This window comes from Capra hircus, chromosome 21 (assembly GCF_001704415.2).
Source record: "Capra hircus breed San Clemente chromosome 21, ASM170441v1, whole genome shotgun sequence".
NCBI classification, from domain to species: domain Eukaryota; kingdom Metazoa; phylum Chordata; class Mammalia; order Artiodactyla; family Bovidae; genus Capra; species Capra hircus.
The window spans coordinates 55,001,744-55,024,242 of record NC_030828.1 but is presented as its reverse complement, the minus strand read 5'-3'; the positions used below and the strand labels follow the sequence as shown (position 1 = coordinate 55,024,242).

Sequence of the window (22,499 nt, the reverse complement as noted above, 5' to 3'; positions counted from 1 at the left end):
TGTCCACACCTCTTCCTGCTGAGGAGCCAGCAGGAAGGGGACGATGCTCAAGGCTCCTCCTTCAGAGGGCTTGGTGCCAGCACTGGTTTCTTTTTCTGTTTGTTTCCTCTTCATAGTCATCACCTTGTGGGCAGACAGAGCTATTGCGGAGTCTGGGGAGCTCAGCAGCGGCTCTCACTGCGTCTCTTTTCCCCAGTCCCATGTGCCCTTCTGGTAAAGGAAGAGGGTTAGGCAACAAGATACACAGGTCCTGTCTTAGTGTCTCAGTCCAGATCAGATGGCCTGCAGCCAGCCTACAGATGTATTTTTTCCTGCCCCCATCATATTTAAAACTGAGAAATGCCACATAAAAATCAGTGTGTCTGAATTCTCTTTAAAAATCACACCTAGCAATGCTGGGCCCTGCTTTCCAACACTACCATCTTGGAGCTGGAGAGCAGCTTCCTTCTTTAGATGGGGCGGCATGCCCAGTTTGCCATAGTCCCCACCACTCCCTATGGTGTTACACTCAGCCCATGTCATTCATCACACTGCCTGCCTCACTCTGAAGACATCTGAGGGTTTGACCCTAGAAAAGGGTCTGTGAAGTCAGTCCTAGGACAGAGCCGGGAGCACACCCCATGAAAAAATAGGAGCGTGAGAGACCCTGGGCACTTCTTAATTGAGTTCATCTCAGGGAAACCTATAGAAACAGGAAATCCTGAATCGCTTCATTTTCTTTATTCCAGTGGTCAAACACCAGCAACTTCAGAGCTGAACTTTTTAAGGAAAGCGCAGACATTGGAGACGTACGGAGTGGACCCCCACCCATGTAAGGTAAGGCACCCCTGTGGCTGGAGACTACACCAATTTTGCCCCCCGCCCACCAGAGGATGACAGGCAGGGAGGGACCTCATGCCTGCACCCCGCCCCCCCCACCGCCACCCTGCCCTTCAGTACTGAGATGACTGACTTCATTAGTGACAGAGGGCAGAGAAAACGTCTCATTGTGAAAACTCCTCTGGATTCCATGCTGCGGAATCTTGTGCCGCGTCAGAGCTGAAGCATACAGGCACAGTCTAAATAACAAATCTGAAACCAGGGCCCCCCTTTGGGAGCCGTGGGTAATTCGGTGGAACTGAGGAGAGGCGGAATGTGGGAGCCCCGCCCCTCCCAGGGAATGATCAGAGGCAGCTCAGCGCACGGCCCACCCTTCCCTGACCCGTAATCTAGTTTCTGTCCAGGAGTGGGTTTTATTGACTGTAGAGCAGCAGTGGAGTCGCACTTAATTCCATTATGCGCCTGTGAGCGGGACAGGGACCAACCAGCCCGCGAGGCTCTGTCCAGAGAAACCCTCTGTAATTACTCACATGCGTCTGGCACTTGGGAGATGAGCTTGGGCAGCTGCGGACACTGAGGAGAGAGGTGGAGACCGTGGCCCTCTCTCCCTGTCTCTCTGTGGCTGGATCCCCGCACGTCATCTCATTCCAGCTCTGACGCTTCTGGTCTCTGCCTCAGTCCTCCAGATCTGTGCCTCTTTCTCTCCACTACCGGAGAAACCCCAGTAAAACTGACCCTGAATGTTGACCTCTCATTCCTAAAAAGTGAGGGGCAGTGTAGGCTTCCAACAAGAAAGAACAGAACAGAAACCAAAGAAGCCAGAATTACCTTTCTCGTGGCCCCTTGGTGAGGAGATGCTCTTGCATAGGATTAAATGCCAAACTTCAGTTAACTTTGAGAACATTCTGGCACTCAGAAACCTGGCCACCCTCCCAGCTCGACGGTTCCCTGTCCACCAGCACAGCCTGCTGACAGATAACCCGTGTTCTTGAGGGCCAACACTGTCAGAAAACACATTCATGCCAGTTTATACCCCCCAAAAAAATGACATACGGGTATGTGCAAATGAATTAGCAAAGCTTCCTGAATAATGCCTTCTGCACCACCAGCACAGTTTAACTTGCATCGATTGCTTGGATACCAATGGCAGAGGGCTACAGAGAACCAAAGAGAGCTTTGGGGTCAACCGGCCTTGGCTTTAGTGCTGGGCCCTCCTTACTGGGGCCTTCAGAGGCTTCTCTGAGCTTCCCTTGCCTTGTCGGTGTGAAAGCCCTCAGTAGATACCCCTGAGTCACTTCAAGACCTTAGGAGACACCGCTGCCTTCTTTTCTTCTCCGCCACCCTGTGCATGGCTGAATTTGCTCCACGTCTTCTCACAAGACTTTCAGGATGGAGCGATTTGCTCGCCAAGAAGCAAAAGCAGAATCGTCCCGTTTTCCAATGGATTCAAATGAAAAATGGTAATAAAATCAGGTACAACTTCAGGAGAAGACACTGGAGAAGCACCAAGCTGGGTCTTTCAGAATCTCGCATGTGAAGCGGCACACATTAGGCTGTGTCAAGGTCACTTGCATCTTATCATTATCACTTTGCGAGCACATACTGTCTGACCTGCTGGGTATGTTTTATTGGCAAAATGATTTTTCTTTCTGTCAAGTGTTTCTGCACTAGTGCTTCTGGCTTAGTAATAAACACGTGAGGCCTTTTGTTGGGGGGAAAAAAAGACCTAGCTGCCTAAAGATGAATAAGGTCAACCAAAGATGCCAGGTCACCTCTGCATGTGACCCATCTGTTTGGTCCCTTTGAGGAGAGGAGGGTCCCTGGGTAGGGCCGTCACCAGGTGGCGTGTAACCTGAGCATGACAACTGAGTGGGATGGGTGAAGGTCTCTCCTGTTGTCTCCGGAGATCTGGAAGCCAAGGAGCAGCCCGCTTGGTGTGCAGCCCAAATCCACATGCACCCTGGGACTGGGGGGCTTCTGGTCAGCCCTGTCTTTGAGCCTGTCCACCATCAGACAGAGGTGAAGGAACCAGCGTTCATACCAGGCACTGCACAAGGCCCAGTCCCATGTATCACATCATTTCACCCCCGCGGCATCAACTCCAAGAAGCAGGGAGGGAGGAGAGGCTTGTGGCATGCCTTCCCGGGCAGGCCCGCTGGAACGCTTTCACATTATTTTCTCATTTAATCCTCATGCCAGCACTGGGGTGTGGATATTATTCTTCCTGATTTATAGACAAAGAGCTGAAGGTTCCGGCAGGCCACAGTGCGCAAGGCTCTGAGTGGCAGAGCAGGAATATGAACTAAGGTCCCTTCTTGTTGTGCATATCTCAGGAGCAGAAGCGCCCAGACTTCCTTGTGAAGTAGGTGGGAGCAGTCACCTCGCTGGGCTTCCACTCCCGTGTTCCTGGGCTCCATACTTCTTGCTGGTGCAGGGCCCTGCTGCAGGCCCCACAGCTCATCTCCTTGGGCTCCAGCTCAGGATCTCCTCAGCCCTCCTGGGCAAGGAGAACAGTCTGGGAGCCTTTTACTCTTGCCACTAAGTAGAGTCACTTTGGTGATAGGCTACCAAGCACTCGCCTTGACGTTGCTACAAGGGGAGCCAAAAGAAGCTGGAGCGCTCAGTGTAATAAATACTGATGATTTCTATTAACAGAGAGGCAATTACTGGGCCCTGGGAATCTGGGGCACGCAGCCCTAGGGAGGACAGAAGAAGAAGAATCGTTTCGATAATTAAATGAGAGCAGAACAAGGCTTCGGCTGGGCTCTGTTCTCCTGGACTGATTAAGAAGCTGCTGTTCTTCCTGTCCATGCTGATGGTTTCTTTCTGACCAGGATGTCCTTGCCTGGCCCTGGGACTAGGAAGAGGAGATCCTACCAACTCTGGGTGGAACAGCCAGAGGGCTCCTCTCTAGCTAGCTGTCTTACACTAATACACGAACCCTGAATTCGCAAAAGCTATCCTGAGCTCTCTGCCATTCCCCTGGCCCCCAGCTCCCGGCAGAAGCCCCCAGCAGACCAAGCCTACAGCTGCTGGAGGAGAAAAATGGAGCAAACCACTGATGGCCCAGCCTTGTGCCTGGCCCCCATCCTGACATCTCTCCAACATCAGGGGACACCATCTTGCTCCTTTCAGGGAGCCTGAGCCTGGTGCTCTGCCCTGGTCTCCAGACTGTGGCCCCCTGCCCTGCTGAGGTTCATGGGCTGGCCGAACCCATCACATGAGCCCCTTCTTATCATGAGTCTTGAAGGGACCATTGATTGAGAGCCGGCACATGCCAGGCACGTACACACAGTATCTCATTTCATCTTTACAACTCTGCTAAGAAGACATTCTTGTCTTCTCTTTAATATAAGAACACTGAGCTTTGAGGAACTAACATGTCCAGGGTTACTGGCAAGGACGGTACTGGGACGTGAAGCTTCGATGTCTCTGTGTTGTCCTCTTTCAGTGGTCGTTCATGGTCTTCCACCTTGGAGAGATGGCATTTATTTAGGAACAAAGCGGGTCTCACAGCCACCTCTGATCAAGAGAGGACAAAAAGGCCTATGAGACTTTTGAAATCATCGTAGAAAAATGTAACAGAAATTGATGAGGTGGCTTTATGCCTGTTCTGTACAGACCAAGAAAAAAGTTGACTTCAGCAGGATCTAGATTAGATCAACCACACAAATGCAAGGTTGTGCCGTTTCCTTGCTCTTAAAGTGGGATCTTTTACTTTCATAATCCAGCTGCGTAGGCTCCTCTCTAAGTAAAGCCACCCCGCATCTTGACACATCGCTCCCCTACCTCAGAGAAGCAGAACAAGAGGGATCAGTGCTGACTCGCCTCGCCCTCAGGTTGGCCCCTCTTGGCTGCCATGCAGGGAATGTTAGGTTTCCTGCCCAAATGGAAGGCTTGACCGAAGTCACTTCAGTGGCAGGTTCCTGCCAAGGTGTGCATTTCTGAGCTCTCACGGCTGCATGCCAGGCCTCTTGGAGGGGGCTGCCTGCTCTCCTTATCGCCACTGTACATTCTTGTGGCCGTGTTTTTTGTTTGTTTGTTCAGACTTCTCTTTTTGGGGGGACATGCCTCATGGCTTGGAGGACCTTAGTCCTCCAACCAGGACTCAAACCCATACCTCCTGCAGTGGAGTGTAGTCTTAACCACTGAACCAGCAGGAAAGTACCATGACTGTGTTTAAGTATGTTGAAACTGGCTGACTCTCATGACTGGCTTAGTGTGAAGGTCCCCCAGCTCTAAGCTCTTTCAGGAATGGGCATCACTGTCTGGAAGAGCATATGCAATCCTCTTTCCTAAGGTTTTTTCTGTTTCTTTGTTTTTTTAAGAATAATAGAGGCTTCATCCACCCAGACTGAATTAGTTTCGGTCAGGTCCAGAGGAAGAACTGTGTGACCTTAAGCGGCATTAACAACTGAGAATGCTGTGGTCCTGACCCAGTCACCCCCAGGATGTCCTCGGCGGGCGGGGGGTGGGGGGGGGTGCGGGGCGGGTGGCAGACAGAGCCTATTTCACTGTATTCAGAGGTGGGTCTGAGCAAAGGTGGCCCAGTGTCCCGATTTCCAAGAACCTGTCAGGACTGATTTCCAAAAATTCTTTCTGGGCAGAGTGATCATCTCAGGGTGAACAGCTGATGACTGATGGATGCAGGTTAGGTCTCATGGTGGGTTCCATATGAACACGTGAATGACTCTGCAAATCCATCCCCTCCCCAAAACACCGTTGGCCTTGTCCTGGCAGTACGTCATTTAGGCCATCTTCCTAAAATCATACAGAAATATTTCTTTTTTCCTTTTTTAATGATTTTTTAAATTATTTGGCTGTGCTGGGTCTTAGTTGCGGCACATGGGATCTTTAATCTTCGCTGTAGTGTGCAAGATCTTTAGTTACGGCGTGTGAACTCTCAGTTACAGCGTGTGAACTCTCAGTTACAGCCTGTGGGCTCTAGTTCCCTGACCAGGGATGGAACCTGGGCCTTTGCATTGGGAGCGAGGAGTCTTAGGCACTAGGCCACCAGGGAAGTCCTGAAAGTAGTATTTCTTCAAGTCTGTATGGTAGTCCTCATCTGTAAGATGAGGAAACTGAGGCCCAGAGGAGCAAGGAGGTTACGGAGCAAATTAAGCATCGCTGGTGTCCTGAACCAGGACTGAAGCTCCTTCCACAGGGCTGAGGAGCAGGATGGCTGTAGAGCAGGGCTGGTGGTAACTGCTGTGTGGCTGGCAAGACCTGGGTGTTTACTCCACTTCCCAGGTCACTAATGGCGCAGTCCCAGGGGTGCTGATTGCGCCACCATGGAGGGGACAGGCAGGAAAGATGGCTGAGATGGGAGCCTGGGAGACAGGGTGTGGCCGCCTGTCACTTCTCTCCCTGTCCTCATCGCCTTCTCTTGTCAGTAACTTGTCCTTTCACATAGAAACCCCAGGGGTAGACTCACAAGGAGAACGGCTCATTAGAGGAAGGAAACCAGGAAGCTTCCAGAGACGGTGTCGGTGTGGCCGCCTGTGTGTTTTCACGCTGGTCCAGGTGTGAGGTTTCATGCTCTAATCCAGTCCCACTCCTCACGTGCAGAGACAAGTAGCAAACCTCCCAGCTGCCTGGCCCCTGCCCAGTGGGTGCCAGGTGCCAGGGCCTTGCAGCAGCTTTGTCTGCAGCTGTTGCATCAGAAGCAGTCTGGATAATTGCTCTCTTCAAATGAGAGGATGAATGGGGATATAGCACAGGTGCTTTATTATTTATTGGAATAAGTAATATTTACCGGCGTTTAATTGGGGTTTCTTAGCATGTTTGCTCCCTGTTCCTAGTCAGCCAGTCTGGTCAGGAGAGACTAAATCCAACACATCCTTCACTCGGAGGCCAGCCCTGGGGTATCTGGATGGTGCAGTGACCAGTGCCAACCAAGGAACCCAGTTCATGGGAGGACCTGCCCTTCCCTTCACTGTCACCACAGTGATCCTCACAGAGGTCTGACTCCTCCAGCCCGCCCAGTTAGTGCTGGGCCCCCTGGCACACTCTGCATTGCGTGCAGTGCTGACGTTCAGCCGTTTGCTCCCACCACCAAGCCCTGGTGACAGGCAGGGGGAGGCCCAGCCCCATGGCCTCCCAGTATCTCCATTCAGGTTATTTTTAAAACAGCTTTTTGCTGTGCCCATGGGTTGAACGATGCTGTGTTTGCAGCCAGGTGTTGGGTTCACAACAGACCAAGAGAAAAGGACAGTAGCAGCTGTGCACTCATTCAAATGTTTGCAAAATGTACTCTTGGTTTATTCCCTGGATCCATTGTTCACGCCTGTAACCCTGGCTTGAAAAGACAGTTTTAGGGCAAAACTGTACTTTTTTCTTGAGGCAAGGCCCATGAGGCCCTGCAGAGCCCCCACTGTTCTCAGGACTGATCAGGCTGAAGGTCTGCACCAGTGAGGCAAAGCTGGGAGGTGGGAGCAGCTAGGAGAGTCCCGCAGCCACAGCCCCTATTTGCACGCTTCACACCAGGGACCCGACTCCAACCCTGTGGCACCATCTGAGTTGTGTCTCAGATGAGTGTCCTGCAGTCCCATTCAGTCAGCATCCAGGCATGATTTCTGGGCCCCTGCATGCCCTCAACCCCCAGCAGGACAGATGCTCACCTGTGGCCATTATTAGGAAGGAAGCACCTCTGAGAGGATGTACCCCAGCATCCAGCGTTCTGGGTCCCGTCCCAGCCTCGAAAAGGCCTGGGCCTTCTGGAGTCCGCTTCCCACAGGAGGGAACCAGGACCTACAGCTTCTGCCGCACCTTCTCCCCTTTCTGCCCAGCAGAGCCTCAAGCCTCCTGTTTACCAGCTCAGAGTGACAGGTGATCTCTTTGTGGGTTCAGGCGACACAGGGCTGGTGGTAGCTGTTCCACTTGGCTGGTTGCTTTTTATATTTTCTTCAGCTAAACTTTCCTGAGGGAGTCCAGTGTGTTAGGCCGTCATGATACTGATTACTGCTATTCTCACTCACTCAGAGCTGCTTTCTCAAAATATAATTCACACATCAAAACAATCCATCCTATTCAAAGCATGCAGTTCGATGGTTTTTAGCCCGTTAACAGTTGTGAAACCATCACAATGATTGAATTTTAGGGCATTTCCGTCATCCAAAGAAACCCTGTACCTCTTAGCTGTCATTCCCCATCCCCATTTCCCTGCAGCCTCTGGCAACCGGAAACACACTTTTTGTCCGTGGATTTGCCTGGACATGTCATATAAATGTAAGCATATGCCGTGTGCTCTTGGATTACTGGCTTCTTTCACTTAGCACAGCATTTCCAAGCTTCATCTGTTGTTCATTCCTTTTTGCTGCCAAATAATATTCCATTGTACGGACGTGCCACGTTTTGTTTATTCATCTGTCAGCTGATGGACACTGAGGTTATTTCCACTTTGCAGCTGCTATGAATAATCCTGCTCTGAATGTTCATGCACAAGTTTCTGTGTGAACGTATGTTTTCGGTTCTCTTGGGTACATAACCTAGGAGTGGAATTGCTTGGTCATACGGTAACTCTACATTTAACAATCTGAAAGAACGCCCAAACTGCTTTCCAAAGTGACTGGACCATTTTACAGTCCCCCCCAGCAATGTGTTCTCTGGATATTTGTGACAGCTTTCTAAGACTGGTATTATAATCTACAACTTAAATTAAGGCCACTGAGGCTCAGGAAAGGTAAGAAACTTGCCTGTTACTTGCAAATGCCAAGCTCTTCCCTCTGTGACCAGTTGCCAAGTATTAACCTTGTATCCTCAGAGGACAGCTGTGCTCTTCACCCTTTACCTCTATGCCTGCACCACCCTGATGGGAAATCTTTATGTTACAGGACGTGTCAGGAAATGCTGCGTTTCTGGCCTTCACTCCTTTTGGGTTTGTTGTTCTGCAAGGAAACAAGAGAGTCCACTTCATTAAATGGTGAGTATCTTCATTTCCAAAACAGGCTTTTTACCCCTCACCAGCTGGGGAGGGCTGTGGTTCCCATGTCCTTTGTCTGTGAGTGGGCGAGTTCTGGTTCTGAACCCTCTCCTAAGCCTTGCGTCCATGATGGTAACTGGTGAAGGTAGTGGTCTCTTCTAGGGATCCTATTCTTCCAAAGGGGTGTTCCTGAGAGCCATCAGCCTCTCCAGAGAAAGGGTGTGGATACTTGGTTCCTGTGTAGGATGAGAGGTCTAGAGCTGGAGCCAGTGTCAGGGAAGCAAAGTTCCCATGAGAACCGAGTCCTTGGGACTGACCTCCACTGGGGGCCATAGCATCTCAGGGAGGGTCACTTCTTACCCACTCTCCTAACAAAGGAGGGCTTGCAGTGACCCCTGGGGCAGACAGAAGTTACCCTGGTGCTCTGCAAAACACCCTCCTCAGACTGAACCCCTCAGTGGGCACTGCCTGTGGGAACAGATGGTGCTGTATCCCATCCCCTTTCAGGGCTTAGGGGTCCTCGGCCTCTAGAAGTCACATGCCTACCCTTTGTCCCCTCCCACTCCTGTCTCCAGCAGGCAGGAGCCCCCACTGCAGCTGCACTGACCGCTCCCTCCCTGCCCATCTGCCGGGGTCTGTTCTGCAGCAGGGCTCTGTGAGCTGAAGCCGCAGACTCTAGTTTGTTGATGGACATGTGGCTCTCCAAGAGACTTTTTCAGGCACATGCAGACATCGTGCAGCCTCATCAGACTGTGCTGCACATTCTCCTTGGCCCCTGCGACCCCTGAACCTCCCTTTAGGCTGAGAGGTCTAAGCTGGTCTGCTCCTCAGGGGCTTGGACAAGCAGCTTTCCTTGGCCCAGCAGGGCTAGCCACGGAATCCCACTCCTGGCTCATCCCCTTGGCCTTCTCCAGAAGAGCTGGTGGGAAACCCAAGCGCAGAGCTCTCCCTGGCGAGCTTTCTGCCAGGGGTGCTGCAGGCCAGACACCCCCTTTCCAACCCTCATGACTTTCATGAAGCTTGGAGACACAGTCATCATGAGAGTGCTCGCGAAACTGCTCCCCAGATGTGCCCGACCAGGCCACATTCCCCAGAAAACCCCTTCCCAGGGTGGGCCTGCTGCACTGCACTAACTGGGGTGCACCCCAACACTCCCGTTTCCCGACCTTCCCAAGTTGGCCTCACTCACTCACTGCACTCTCTAGGTGAAGATGGTGAGGGTTCAGGGTCTTCTGTCCAACCAGATCTTTTCAGACATTGAGCAGAGTCAGGCAGTGCTCTCCTCGTGAGGGGCACTTGCCGCGTGGAGCCTCTGGGTGGTCTGATGTTCCCAGAGCACCCGCATCCTGGCCACACTCCAACCAGGCCAGCTGTCACATGAGGCAACTGGTAGGGGACATTTTAGCTAAAACCATGGAGGACTCGCCTGTTACCGGGGCCGGTGGTCCCTAAAGGACCCTCACCCTCCAGAAGCTCGACTGCAGCTCTCCAGGATGCCCCAGACCCTCTTCCTTCTCTGGCTTCTCTCACAGCCCACTTCTTCAGGAAGGCTCTTCATCTCTCTCAATGTCAGAGTAACAGATGTCAACTTCAATCTGACTCCCAACAGAAAATTTTCTACTTTCCTACCTTGCTTGTTGAAGCTGAGATGATCCATGTGCTTATGTTATCAGTCGATTGATAAGTACGGTATTCTGTACGTGTGTGAGAGGTGGATTGCCTGGGAGGGAGCCTTACAGAGAAGGAACCCCATGTGGCTCATATGAGCTCGGAACTGGTGGCCAGAGGTGCGAGCTCTCATCCTGACCCGGCCGTGGCTTCCAGGGAACAAGTGGCCTTCCTCTGCCCCACGAGTTTTGTCCAGGAGTAAGCCGGGTACACTGTTCTCACCACCTTTCTGCTGCCTTTCTAGGATGTTGAGGAGAGCTCCCTAGAAATCGCAGAGGAAGAAGCCAAGTGGAGGCAGATATGCATGGTCAGACCTCCCTGCGGGGGGAGAGGGTAGAAAAATACAGACTCTGCCCCAGTGAGGTAGGAGGGGGCCTTCGGGCTCCACAGGGAAGCTGTCAGGCAGATCAGCGGAAGGGAAGTTGAGGCCTTGGTCGACGCGGAGGCCTGGTCCTCTGGCTCTCAGGGACAACCACCTAAGCTAAGACCCCGGTCCGTTTTTCCACTTTGTAAATGTCACCAAGGCTGAGAGCAGGATGTGGAGGTGAGGTCGAAGCCGTGCCATGTACAGTAACCATGTCACTTCTTCTGATTTGTGTCTGTCCTGCGGGCGATGTACCCCAGTATCCTGTTTGCCTCTTTTACTGCAGCCATTCACTGGGCTGGTGGCTTCAAGGATTTTTCTACACAAACCCCTAAGCCCCTTTCCTGGTCAGTACGCTGCATGACTGTTCCATGTAATCTGTCCTCTCTCTGGTATGTTGCCCTGCCCCCTCCCCGAGATCGTCTGACATTTGTCTGCATTAGACTGCATTCTCCATCCAGTGGCACCGTCACCTGAAAGACTCAGCTCCCTCAGAACCCGGTTGCATTGTTTCTCATTATTTGCTGTTATCTTGAACTTTGGCCTCATCAGCTACCTGTGGCATCTTACATTTGACAGTCCCACCTAGATAATGCACCTGTGTTATGAACCAAATCCTGAAATGGCCCAGGACCACTCTACCTAGACTCACTGCCCGTGCAGACATTTCCCTTTTACAGCCACTGTTGATGAGCCCGAAATCCTCCTATCACCCTATTATGATAGAGTGATTGACCAGAAAACTGTGGATTGAACTGTTTCAGCAACTGTTCTCTAAGGCCCCTGCGCTGCTGTCTTGTTTCGGTTCTAGTTTTGGCTAAAACTGTGTCTGTGCCTGGAGCCCCTTCCAGTCGGGGTGGGCTGTGCATCTACAAGACTTAGCTGTGAACAGGCAGCCCACAGCGAGCTGACGGGCACTCTCTTTGTGCTTCTAGGAATGAGGTGACCAAGCTGAAATTTGAAGGAAAGACCTTTTATTTATACGTAAGTCAGAAAGAGGTGAGTGCTTGTTTCCTTCTCTTCAGGGAGGGCTGGGGCTGAACCAAGGTGGTCCACCAAGGTAGAGCTAAGCCCCCTGCAGGCTAAGTCAGGAGCAAGGGCAAGATATGGAGGTGAGGAGTGGAGGTGGCTAGGCCCTGGAGCACAGGTACTTCATCAGGGATGCTGGTGACCCCTAAGGTTCCATACCTAAGTAAGATTCTTTTGATTCCATGTGAAAATTCCAGGAAGATAATAAATACCCCCCAAAAGAGGAAAATTCCAGATGAGACTGCCACTTTCTCTGGGGAGGGCTCGTCTCGTTCACGCTAGGCCAGCGGAGACTCACTCGGATGGGACCCGACTGCCAGGTGTGCCCTTGCACACTGACCTGAGCTCTGCCCGCGGGTGCTGAGGCTTCTCTCCCCACCTGAAGCCGGTCCCTGGGAGCGGTAGGGAACCCTCAGACAGCCCGAGGGTCAGTGTCCTGGCCCACTTCGCCCTTCGCGTCTCCATCCACACTCAGCTGTTCCTATGTGGGATTTTTTGTAGGAAAAGAAAATTATTCTCACATATTTTGCTCCAACTCCAGAAGCCTGCAAGCACCTCTGGAAATGTGGAATTGAGAACCAAGCCTTCTACAAGTGAGTGGATACCTGGGGTGGGGACTGCCTTGATCAGGGCGAGTCAGAGAATCAACTTTTAGAGCAGTGATGGGCAGGAAACCAAGAAACTGACAAAGGCGAACACGAGATGACAAAGCTGGGCTTCCTTATAAAACCCAGAGTCCTTTCCAGGTGACTGTACCGGCTGGAGGGTCAAAGCTGAGATCTGGGAAAGTGCCTCAGCAGAGCTGCCCAAGTGATGTCCTTGGACAGCCGCCCGCCCCCCAATCCCCCGTGGCAGAGCACTTCTGTGCCTTCCTAGGGGAAGGCTTGGGCCAGAGAAAGCCCATGGGTATCTGACTGTAAGCTAGCCCTGTGGAGCCATTCAGAGGCCTGGGCGGCCCAGAATACAAGAGCTCCATGAAGGAGCAGTCACAACCCAGAACAGTTTCCTAAGTCTTGGAGAGACTCTGGGGCCCACTCCCCAGTGGGTGGCCTGCTGCTGAGCTAGAGCTGATGCCCAGCCCTTCCTGGTGTGTCACTGACAGAGATGTTGCCAGTGACAGGCCAAGTACCCAGGAGCCCGGCGTTGGGGTAGCTGGAGGGAGCAAGGACTTGTCTGTTACTGAGATACCAGCTTTGGGTCAAAGGCAAGAACACAGCTTACCAAATTATTTTGTCAAGTTATACTGAGGCTTTCGTGCCCAGTTTTAAGAAAGTGGTTATAAAAGCATCAGGAAGCAAAGAAATAGCCCATCAAGAAACTGAGATGATGCCAGAAAAAGTATGTTTCGCTAAAACTCTTGATCTTGTTTTTAAAACTGAATGTAATGATTTATCCCTTAATAAGCTGCATCTTGATCAGAACAATAAAGACAGAATGTGTAGTATTTACCTCCTGACAGGCCACAGTTCTCCCTGTCAGGGGAAGGGGGCTGGAGGGGGTCGGGGGCCCCATCCCCGCCACTCCAAGAACTCTGCTGCCTGCTGTGGGATGTCTCCTCCCTGTTACCGGGGCCCGAGGCTGTTCCTTGGGCAGGTTTTCTGAGCTGCGTAATAACATCTGTGCATTTGATAGCAGAATTGGGGGGAGGAACTGAGTTGGCAGCCTGAACTCTCACCTGAGTGGGCTTCTTTCTTCTCATGGAGAAGGCACGCGGATTTTCATGTGGTCCCGTTTCCCTCCTATTCAATCCCTGGCTGTCCAAGGAAAGCCAGGAGAACGTCTCAGCATCATTTTTGGAGGCCTGCCTTTGCTTTTCCCTCTGTGCCATGGTCTGAACCTGTGACCAAACTCAAGTTTCTGAGTCTTTCGTGAATTGATCTCCACACCCTGACAGCATCCACAGTGGAAACCAGGCCTGCTTGCCACTGTTTTCCACTGACTACAGACTAAGTATTAGAAGCCTGCATCCTGGGTCCGATCCCCATTTGTGCCCAGTCTCTAGCTCTGGCTTCACTCAGCATCTGCCATGCGCTCAGATCCCTGCCTTGCGTCTGGCCTAGGGTTTTACAAGGCGCTGGGTCAGACTCAAGAACATGTTCAGATAAAAATATAACTACGTATCTGACACGTATTAAATATTTTGAAGCAAAAAAAAAAAAAAGAATGTGCTTATGCAGGAGGGCAGGTAGGCTCAGGCTCGTGGAGCCCTGACACAGGTGGGGATGGTGTGCCCAGGAACTGCTGTTCCTGGATATAGGGACGCCTCCCTAAATGTTCACTGACCACTCAGGACAGACTTTGGACCAGATGGGTTCCCAGCTGGGTTAGTACGACATGCACCCAGGGCATGTTGTGGGTGGAGTTGGGTCTTAGGAGATTCAGTCTGGGGAGCTCTGCCCAAGCTTCCTTGTCTAAGTGTGAGAGGACTAAAGAGGTCACTCAAGAGGATAGATAGGCTGTCCAGAGTCTCCGCCTCCACTGTCCACAGCCTCGGCAGCAGTGTTAATAGGTATTCTGAGAGAGGGCGAATGGGTCCAAGTTCAAATAAATGGTGGAACTTGTACTAAAGTTCAGCTAGTTTCTTCATTTCAGGGCTTTTCAGAGTCTCTAAAGTGATACCACACTGTAGGTTCTCTCCGAGGAGGAGACAGAATAGGAAGGCAGACTCTCCTCTCTTCTCCACCCAGTTACCCAGATATCCACATGGACTCTCAGATGCTGGGTCTGGAAGGGACTCCTGAGGTCAAGCAGTCCCAGCTCCACTCTTTTATAGAGAAGAATGGGAGAGGAAAGAGACACCTGCCCGGGGCACACTGCTAACCAGAGACCTGGCTGAGATTCAGCGAGTGGCATTCTCTTACTCGGCCAGCCCCTGGCCCTAATGTTTATTCTCTTGGTCCCCCTGGGGAGCCCGTACACTCCTGATATGGAAGCAGGTTGCAGCCTGCCCGCCCCCAGCACTGAGGCCCAGAGTGTGGCCCTAAGGGGCCAACGGAGAGTCAGAGACAAGCGGGGCTGTGAAGGGCCTTTTCCCAAAGGGTTTCCTCAAGTAGGCTTTGGAAGGAGCTGGGGGTGCGCTGCCTTAGGCTGTAAGGCCTTGCAGGCCATCTGTCACACTGGACTTTGCCTTGCTGCAGGCTGGAGAAGTCAAGCCAAGTGCGCACAGTGTCCAGCAGCAATTTATTCTTTAAAGGGAGCCGGTTCCGATACAGGTAAATAGTGACAGTAAGTAACCACTACGGACCTATTTTCAGACCCTTCCCTGGAGCACAGTGGCTCGGTGGTCCTTACCCTTGAGAACAGAGATGCTGGGAACCTCCAGAAAAGCCTGTGGTTTCCATCTGGTTCTCCTATCTCCTAACCCTTTGACTATTTCCTTCTCTGCAGCTGTTTTGCCTGTAGGGCTTGACAATATGTATCTTCTTCTCCTGCTCTTATAAAAGCAGCAAAATAAGAACAGTGGTGCCTCTCATTTTTGCCTAAAGATCTTTTTTTGAGGCAATATTTTTGGAACATGCTGGACAATGAAGAATCATTCTTAAATGAGAACGGAAGATCCCAAAGACTCCAGATAGAGAGCTGTCAGGATGCCTTAGGGCTCTTTACCCCCACAAGCAAGCCCTTCTTAGTGGCCTGAACATTGGGATGGGGTAGGCCAAAGAGGCTACTTCCCAGTGCAGCCAGAGTTATCTGAGATCGTAGAGAGAAGCGTGCCCTGGAACACTGTCTCACTTCCTGCCGCATGTTTTATTTTACTACTTACAGCGGCCGAGTTGCAAAAGAAGTAATGGAGTCCAGTGCCAAGATCAAGCGGGAGCCGCCAGAAATACACAGGTAGGCTGCCAGGGGCTTACCCCCAGCCAGGTCCCAGGTCAGATCTCAGGAGGTCGAGCGCTATGAAGATTCTGGCCATGACAGCTCCCAAACCAGGCAGGAAGCGGAAGAGACCAGTCTCAGCCAAAGGCCTGGGGAACAGGCTGACCCTGGTTCCCTGAGCCCTGATGGAGAATGCGGGCAAGTGGCTGAATGCAGCCCAGACAATAGATGGGACCCAGGGGCCGCCTTCCTGGGTAATTCTCTATGTGATCCCAAGTCCTCAAATTAGTCACAGACCTCAGAGGACACGCCCAAGCAGCAAGATTTCATGGGTTCTGTAAATAATCCATGAAAGGACGTCAGTCACACTAGGTCTGAACGAGTTTCAGGATCCGTGCTTTATGTGTAGGTGTAAATCAGGCATGTCCAGGAGTGTATCTCCTAGACCCTGACGAGACCCGGGGAGAAGACGATTGGCCAAGGGGGCTGGGCTGCCGCCAGCCTGACCTCTGCGAATGGGAGAGGTCATTACTCCTGTCTTCACACGGAGCCACAGCCACCAGCAGCCCCTGTGGGAAGTCAGGAGGCGCTGCAGAATCGGTCTTCGGCACATTTTTAGGAGTGCCGCATATCCTGGGCTCTACCTCCCCGACAGCCCTGCCCAGGGACTGGTGGCACTGTTGCCACACTAAAGAAGGGTTCTGGTGGGTCTGGGATGTTAGGAGGTTGACAGGCTTGAAGTAGTATCTCTGACTGGGATCCAGGAACTAAAGGCAATAATGATTTTAAAAAACAAAACTTAACACAGCCAGGCAATTCTATGTAACTAGAATACAACTAGTCAACTCTACATCTGTCTGTGCACTGAGTCAAGAGTTGTCTTTTTCTTTAACCTCAGAGCGGGGATGGTCCCCAGCCGCAGCTGTCCCTCCATAACCCATGGCCCAAGGCTGAGCAGTGTCCCCAGGACCCGCAGGAGAGCTGTTCACATCTCCATCATGGAAGGTGAGCCCGAGCTCTGGAGGTGACCCAGGGTCCCTCCACATCGCAGACTTTCACTTATGTTCCAGATCTGATACCTGGTCTCTACAGCCTAAAGGATCAAGGTGGGTGAGGCAGTTCACCAGGAAATGAAAACCCATTTGCTTGGTCCTGAAGCATTCCAGTAGCTGCCACCACCTTCTCCTTTTGTAGAAATCTGTCCTCTTGGTGGAGGCAGGAAGACAAAGTCTACGTATCTTCACCAAACCAGACACCCCAGTAGCTGAGGCCAATACCCCTCCAGTCTCTGGACTGTTAGTACCATGAGGAAACTCTAGGACTCTTGCTCTCAGCAGTGGTTACTGACCCGGGTTGCCCCACAGGCCTGATACGGGTATGAAGCCGAGTGCTTTCCTTCCTGAAGATGACGTTTTGTAGGCCTCAGAAGGTCTTAAGGACCAGGACACAGAATATGACTGCTTCATACCTCTCTGTCCTGGAGGCTGGGGAGGGAAGGCCCTCTGCCCTTTCTGCGGGAATGCTGTTTGTTAATGAAAATGGAGAATCCCTTAGGTTAGGAGGGACATTGTTCTGCTGCTCCTCTGGGAGGATCCCTGGCTTGTGCTTAAAATCTAATGATGTGTCAGTGACTGCATCACCGAGTATGGCACAGAACTACAAATAGGCTAGGGGTAAGAACCCTGGCTGGGCAACCACCGTCAACTGCCTTAATTACGGGAGTACATAGTGCTCCATTTATAAAACTCCATGGGGCTGTGAAGAAGCTGGTGTATGTGCAAGTACTTTATTATTTTATGATTTTTGGTGGCACCAGGTCTTTCTTGTTGCGTGAGGGCTTTCTCCAGTTGTGGCAGTGCTCGAGCACCTCCGTGTGGTGGTCTCCTGTTGTGGAGCCCAGGTTTAGTTGCTCTGACGAGCGAACCCATGGCCCCTGCATTGGCAGGCGGATTCTCAAGCACTGGACCACCAGGGAAGCCCCTGTGCAAGTACTTTGAAGAGATGAAAGCACTGACTGGGCAGCAGCAAGCACAGTGCAAAGAGCCCTGGTCCGGAGATAAAGATGAGGTCAGCACGGGAGCTCTGCCGTGCATGTTCTGGGGCAGCTTGCTAACCTCTCTGAGGCTGTCGACCCCACTGTAGAGGGGGGACGGGTGTCGAGGGTGGGGTGGCCTTGTAAACTGCCGAGCATAACTGTGATGCAAGGTATGGACTGCTGAGTTCTGGCTGTCATCGGACACTGCCCCCGGGTTTTCCCTCCTATCTGCCTCTTTAGTGGAGAACTGAGCCTGGCTCTCTTATTCTGGGATGTGCATCTCAGGAAAGTGGAATGTCCTCTCATCTTTTGAGGATACATATCTTCCTCCCCTCTGAGGCCCTTCTTGCCATCAGGTCCATCCCAGGACTCCTGCAGGAAGTCGGGACAGCTGTCCTCCCACAGAGAAGGGCACCCCCAGGGGGAGCTGGCACTAATACAGGTATCACAGAGCAGCCTCGGGCATTACTGCTCCCCAGTATAGGGAAGAATATGAAGAAAACCAGCAGTCCCAGAAGAGGGAAGACTGGGGCCATCCAGGTGGAGACGGAAGTCAGCAGGAGTAGCTGCAAGCAGGGTTAGCAACACCCCAGGGGTGGGGACACTGTTCTCAAGCTTCCCCAAGACGAGCAATGGGGCTCCTCGGCTCCCAGCCAGCACTGGATCTGCCTTCAGCCTCCTCCCATCATAGCAGCAGCTCCTCAACATCCAAAAGTCACCTGCGCTTGCAAAATGGCCGAGGAGGATGCAGAGGGCCGTTAGAGCAGAGAACCCCCTCGCCCCGCAGGGCCAGGGCCTGGCCTCAAAAGCTCAGCCTCAGAACTTGACACCTGGCCGATGATAGCCCAGCAGGCCTCCATCCCAGTGCTTCTCCCCAAGCCACCCTGCTCCTCACACCTCGGGGCCCATTTAGACCCAGGAGGGAGTAGGCAGCTCAGAACTGCCCCAGCGGGAATAAACTCACAGGCAGAATGAAAGTCAGGGTGAGAAGAGGCCTTGGAAAAAAGACAAGACCTGAGCAGTTAAGTGGCTCTTACCAGTGCGTGCTTAGTTGCTTCAGTCGTGTCCGACTCTCTGCGACCCTATGGACCATGGCCTGCCAGGCTCCTCTGTCCATGGGGTTCTCCAGGCAAGAATACTGGAGTGGGTTGCCATTTCCTTCTCCAGAGGATCCTCCTGACCCAGGGATCAAACCCACGTCTCTCATGTCTCCTTCATTGGCACTGGTTCTTTACCACCTGGGAAGCCCAGAAAGTAAATGGCTCCTTAAACAGAGTCGAAGAGAGGTATGTGCCATGTGCTTAGTAACGCAGTGACATCTGACTCTTTGCAACCCCATGGGCTAGTGCCCGACCCAGGGATCGAACCCACATCTCATGTTTCCTGCACTGGCAGGCAGATTCTTCACCACTGTGCCGCCTAGGAAGTACAGGGGTCAGGAAGCCTAGTGAAATACAGAGTGGATCGTTTCAGGAGGAGAGAGTTCAGCTGCATCATCTCTGAGGGGAGGTTTTGCCTTTAAAGCACCTAACATGGCTGATCCCCACTGTCCACCCAACCAGGCAGGGAAGGGCGGGAGGGATGTGATGGGGGCCTCAGAGGAAGGGCACAAACCATCACAACTCCCAGGAAGTTATGGGCATTTGAAATGGGTTCATGCTCCGTCAGGGGTCGTCCTTTCCTGCAGTCCATACACCATAGAAATTGTTATCACAGAAACCTGCCTTTTCCAGGGGAAAGCTTTGTTTTTCTCCAAAAATGGGGGTAAACTGCAAAAACGTTAACATTACAGTTTGAATGAAACCATGTAATCTCACTGAGCTTTAAACAGAAGCCTGCACTGGTTGGCCCTGCCCTCTGCTCTCAGGGATGCCCGTTCCCATCACTCACTGTACCCCCGGGGGCACCAGTCAGCAACCAGACTGCACAGAGCCCACCGGAGGAGAGGGCCCATTTCCAGCCGCAGAGCCCCTCCTCCCCCATCAGAGCCTCACACCACAAGGCCCCCTGCCTCTGCGGCTTCACATCCTGGGTTTTCTGGGGCAGTCCCGCTTCCCCTCCCCTCTGAGAGGCCTGGGGCCCTGATAACAGGCCTCAGGGAACCAGCTCTACAGGCTGGGAAAACATTACTTTTTATGGGTCTAAGTGCTTCTAACTGAATCCAGGGCCCTGATAAGCTTGGCCTCTCAGAGCCGCTCTGCTGTCTCCAGCACGGGAGGCACTGTGAAGGGGCTGCCGTGGCGTGTGACCAGTGAAAAAGCCTGCGTCCCTGGTTGGGTTTCCATCTGTGCCCCCTGCACCTTCTCTTCCTGGCCGGTCCCATGAGGAGACCAGCTGGTTTCCACTGAAGACGTGCCTGCCTTCCTGGGCCACCATGGGGAAGAGCCTGATTAAGATTCACACGCGAGTCCGAGTTCAGCTCCGGCTGACTAATCACTGCCTCCGGCCCCTGAGCGTACGCATCCTGAGGCTGGGGCCCCGGCTTCAGGGGAGGCTCCTGACCGCTGTGCCCCCCAGCCCACCGGGAGCCAACTCCAGGCAAGGCGATCAACTGGAGCGCCTCCAAGGTAAAGAGACACCCTCTATCTTGCTGTGTCGCCCACCTGAGCCATCCCAGAACTACAGGTTTGAGGCGAGTGATGATCTTTACTGAAACCTGCAGCTCTGTACAGGACTACCGTGGCACAGGAGTGGTGATTTAAGATCACCTTACAGGTGGGTCTGAGAGTGGGTGGCCATTCCCTTCTCCAGGGAGCGAACCTGGGCCTCCTGCATTGCAGGTGGAATCTTTACCATCTGAGCCACCAGGGAAGCCTGCTGTTGGGGGAATAGAAGACTAATATTTACTGAATAACTCTGTCTGTCGGACGCTGTCCTTAGGGGAAAAACGCATGTGTAGCCAGTATCTTGCTTACTGAGAGCACCAACAACTCACGATGATGTGGCTTCTGCAGTCCCTCCGATTGTGCTTTCTCCTGTCATGGCCTTTGCCTCTCACCTTCCTCAGCAAGCTCAGAGCTGAACTGTAGGCCAAGCTGAGATTGCAGTGAAGTGGCTTCTGGCAGCTAATCTGGTCATATGCTGGAAAGTCTGCCATCAAAGCTGTCCTTGTGAGGTGCAGGCCCCAGAGAACAGAGAGCCACAGAGGGTTTGGGAAGGAGCTGAGCCAGCACCATGCGCAGTCAGGGCCTGAAGAGGCTTCTGTTCATCAGGAGCCCACTTCACACTCGCAGGCACATGTTTCTCCTGTTACATGTGCAGCGGGGGTAGAAGGGAGGAACCGAGAGCAGAGGAGCATCGAAGGCGCTGCAACAAGGGACAGGCGCTTAATTTTACCTTCTTTCATGACGGTTTCTTGGGCAACTTAAAACTAAGGCAGGTGCAGGCTGTTCACTTAATTCATCCTGGCCCGCTGTTCCACTCCCCGGAATCCAGCTGGATGGTCGTCAGCACCGGGGAGTGAAAGATGCTAGGACGCTACCATCGCCTTTGCCAGTAACAACCAACCACATGACTCTGGCAAGTTCTGTAAACACTTGCCCTCTCTACTTCATGAATGCTGAAAGATGAAAGTGCTTTGAAATGTTTAAAACATTATAAAGATTTAAGAGTCTAGAGCGTAGGGACAAGAAATACAGCCAGGACCATGAAGCTTCTGAAAGCAGGAGCTGAGAGCTGTGGCAAGTACACTAATGGTGATGTGATGGGGAGCAGAGGCGGAGAACGGGGGGCTGCCATCTCCCCCACCCACTCGTTTGTTCCTCTGGAGAACCTGTAACTGTGGATATGCTGAGAACGGCTAAAGCAGCCTGGGCAGGCAGGCGGCCTGGCTGCAACTGGCTACCCTACAAGGAAGCTAACGAAGATGAGACACACTACTTCTGAAAGGTGACTGGCACCTTTTAAAAGAAGCTAACCCTGAGCCAGAAAACTCCCTAAGCAGCCCTGGTTAGGTCAGATCTTTACTACCTGGGAATCTGGTTCAGTCTCGGGCAGTCAAGGTCAATTTCAGAGCAACAGAAAGGGACAAGGTTCTCAATGTGGACCACAAAAGTAGGGAGAGCCACTCCGGCACCACCAGTATGTACAGGAGTGGGAAATGCAGACACTGAATCTGAAACAAGGAGCCTTTTTCTTGGGAGCACGGTGACAGGGGCCACACTCGGCCAGTCTGAGTCCACATCCTCAGGCCTGGGTGGCGGCTGTTTGGTTGAGGGAAGTAACCAGATCCTGTTTTTCCCTACCAGAGCTTGAGCTCTGGAAAGACAGAAATGTTCTAACAGAATAATGAGCGGTTTTAGGGCCAGAAGACCCTCCTCCTAACAAACGTTAAGAGAATTTCCCACTGGTCCTCTTCTCGGAGACCACTCTGTACTCCGGGCTGACAGCTCCCCTGGTTTTACCTATTCTGAACCCGGCTCAATCGAAGGTGAAAAGAGAGGGCGAGCACTTAGGAAGAGCAGGTTGGGTTTTCACCCCACTCTAGGTCAGTACAGCTAAAAGTGGAGGCTGAAGAGACTGACAGCAACTGCAGAAGTCCAAAAGATGAGCTCACGAGTTCAAGGAGCAGGGTGTTCGGGTGTCAGGAGGAAACTCAGCTCCAGACTAGGTAATTGATGAGGCCCCGTTGGGCAAAACAGTCTCCTCTTCATTCCTGCCTCTCAAGATCCTCAGCTCCCTGAACCAAGACCCCACCTCTGGGTCAGAGATACTTTGCAATTCTCTTTCAGGTTGGGCTGAGCCAGGACACCAAAGGCAGGAAAGGCAGAATCTGTAATGAATATGGCCAAAACTCTAAGCAAAGAAAGAAAAAAAACAAAACAGAAACTTACAACCAGTGACACCCT

At 52.3% G+C, this 22,499-nt stretch overlaps 1 protein-coding gene and 1 pseudogene across 1 annotated transcript in view; both read left to right on the top strand.

Moving 5' to 3' along the window:
* Positions 1-22,499, top strand: part of FRMD5 (FERM domain containing 5) — a 326,232-nt gene that overhangs the window by 299,891 nt on the left and 3,842 nt on the right. Inside the window, exons 7-13 of the mRNA XM_018066545.1 lie at positions 729-816; positions 8,652-8,740; positions 11,708-11,771; positions 12,303-12,394; positions 14,939-15,013; positions 15,567-15,635; positions 16,516-16,622. Coding sequence (XP_017922034.1) covers positions 729-816; positions 8,652-8,740; positions 11,708-11,771; positions 12,303-12,394; positions 14,939-15,013; positions 15,567-15,635; positions 16,516-16,622 — 584 coding nt within the window. The remainder of the gene's footprint in view (positions 1-728; positions 817-8,651; positions 8,741-11,707; positions 11,772-12,302; positions 12,395-14,938; positions 15,014-15,566; positions 15,636-16,515; positions 16,623-22,499) is intronic.
* Positions 2,194-2,356, top strand: LOC102179050 (annotated as a pseudogene).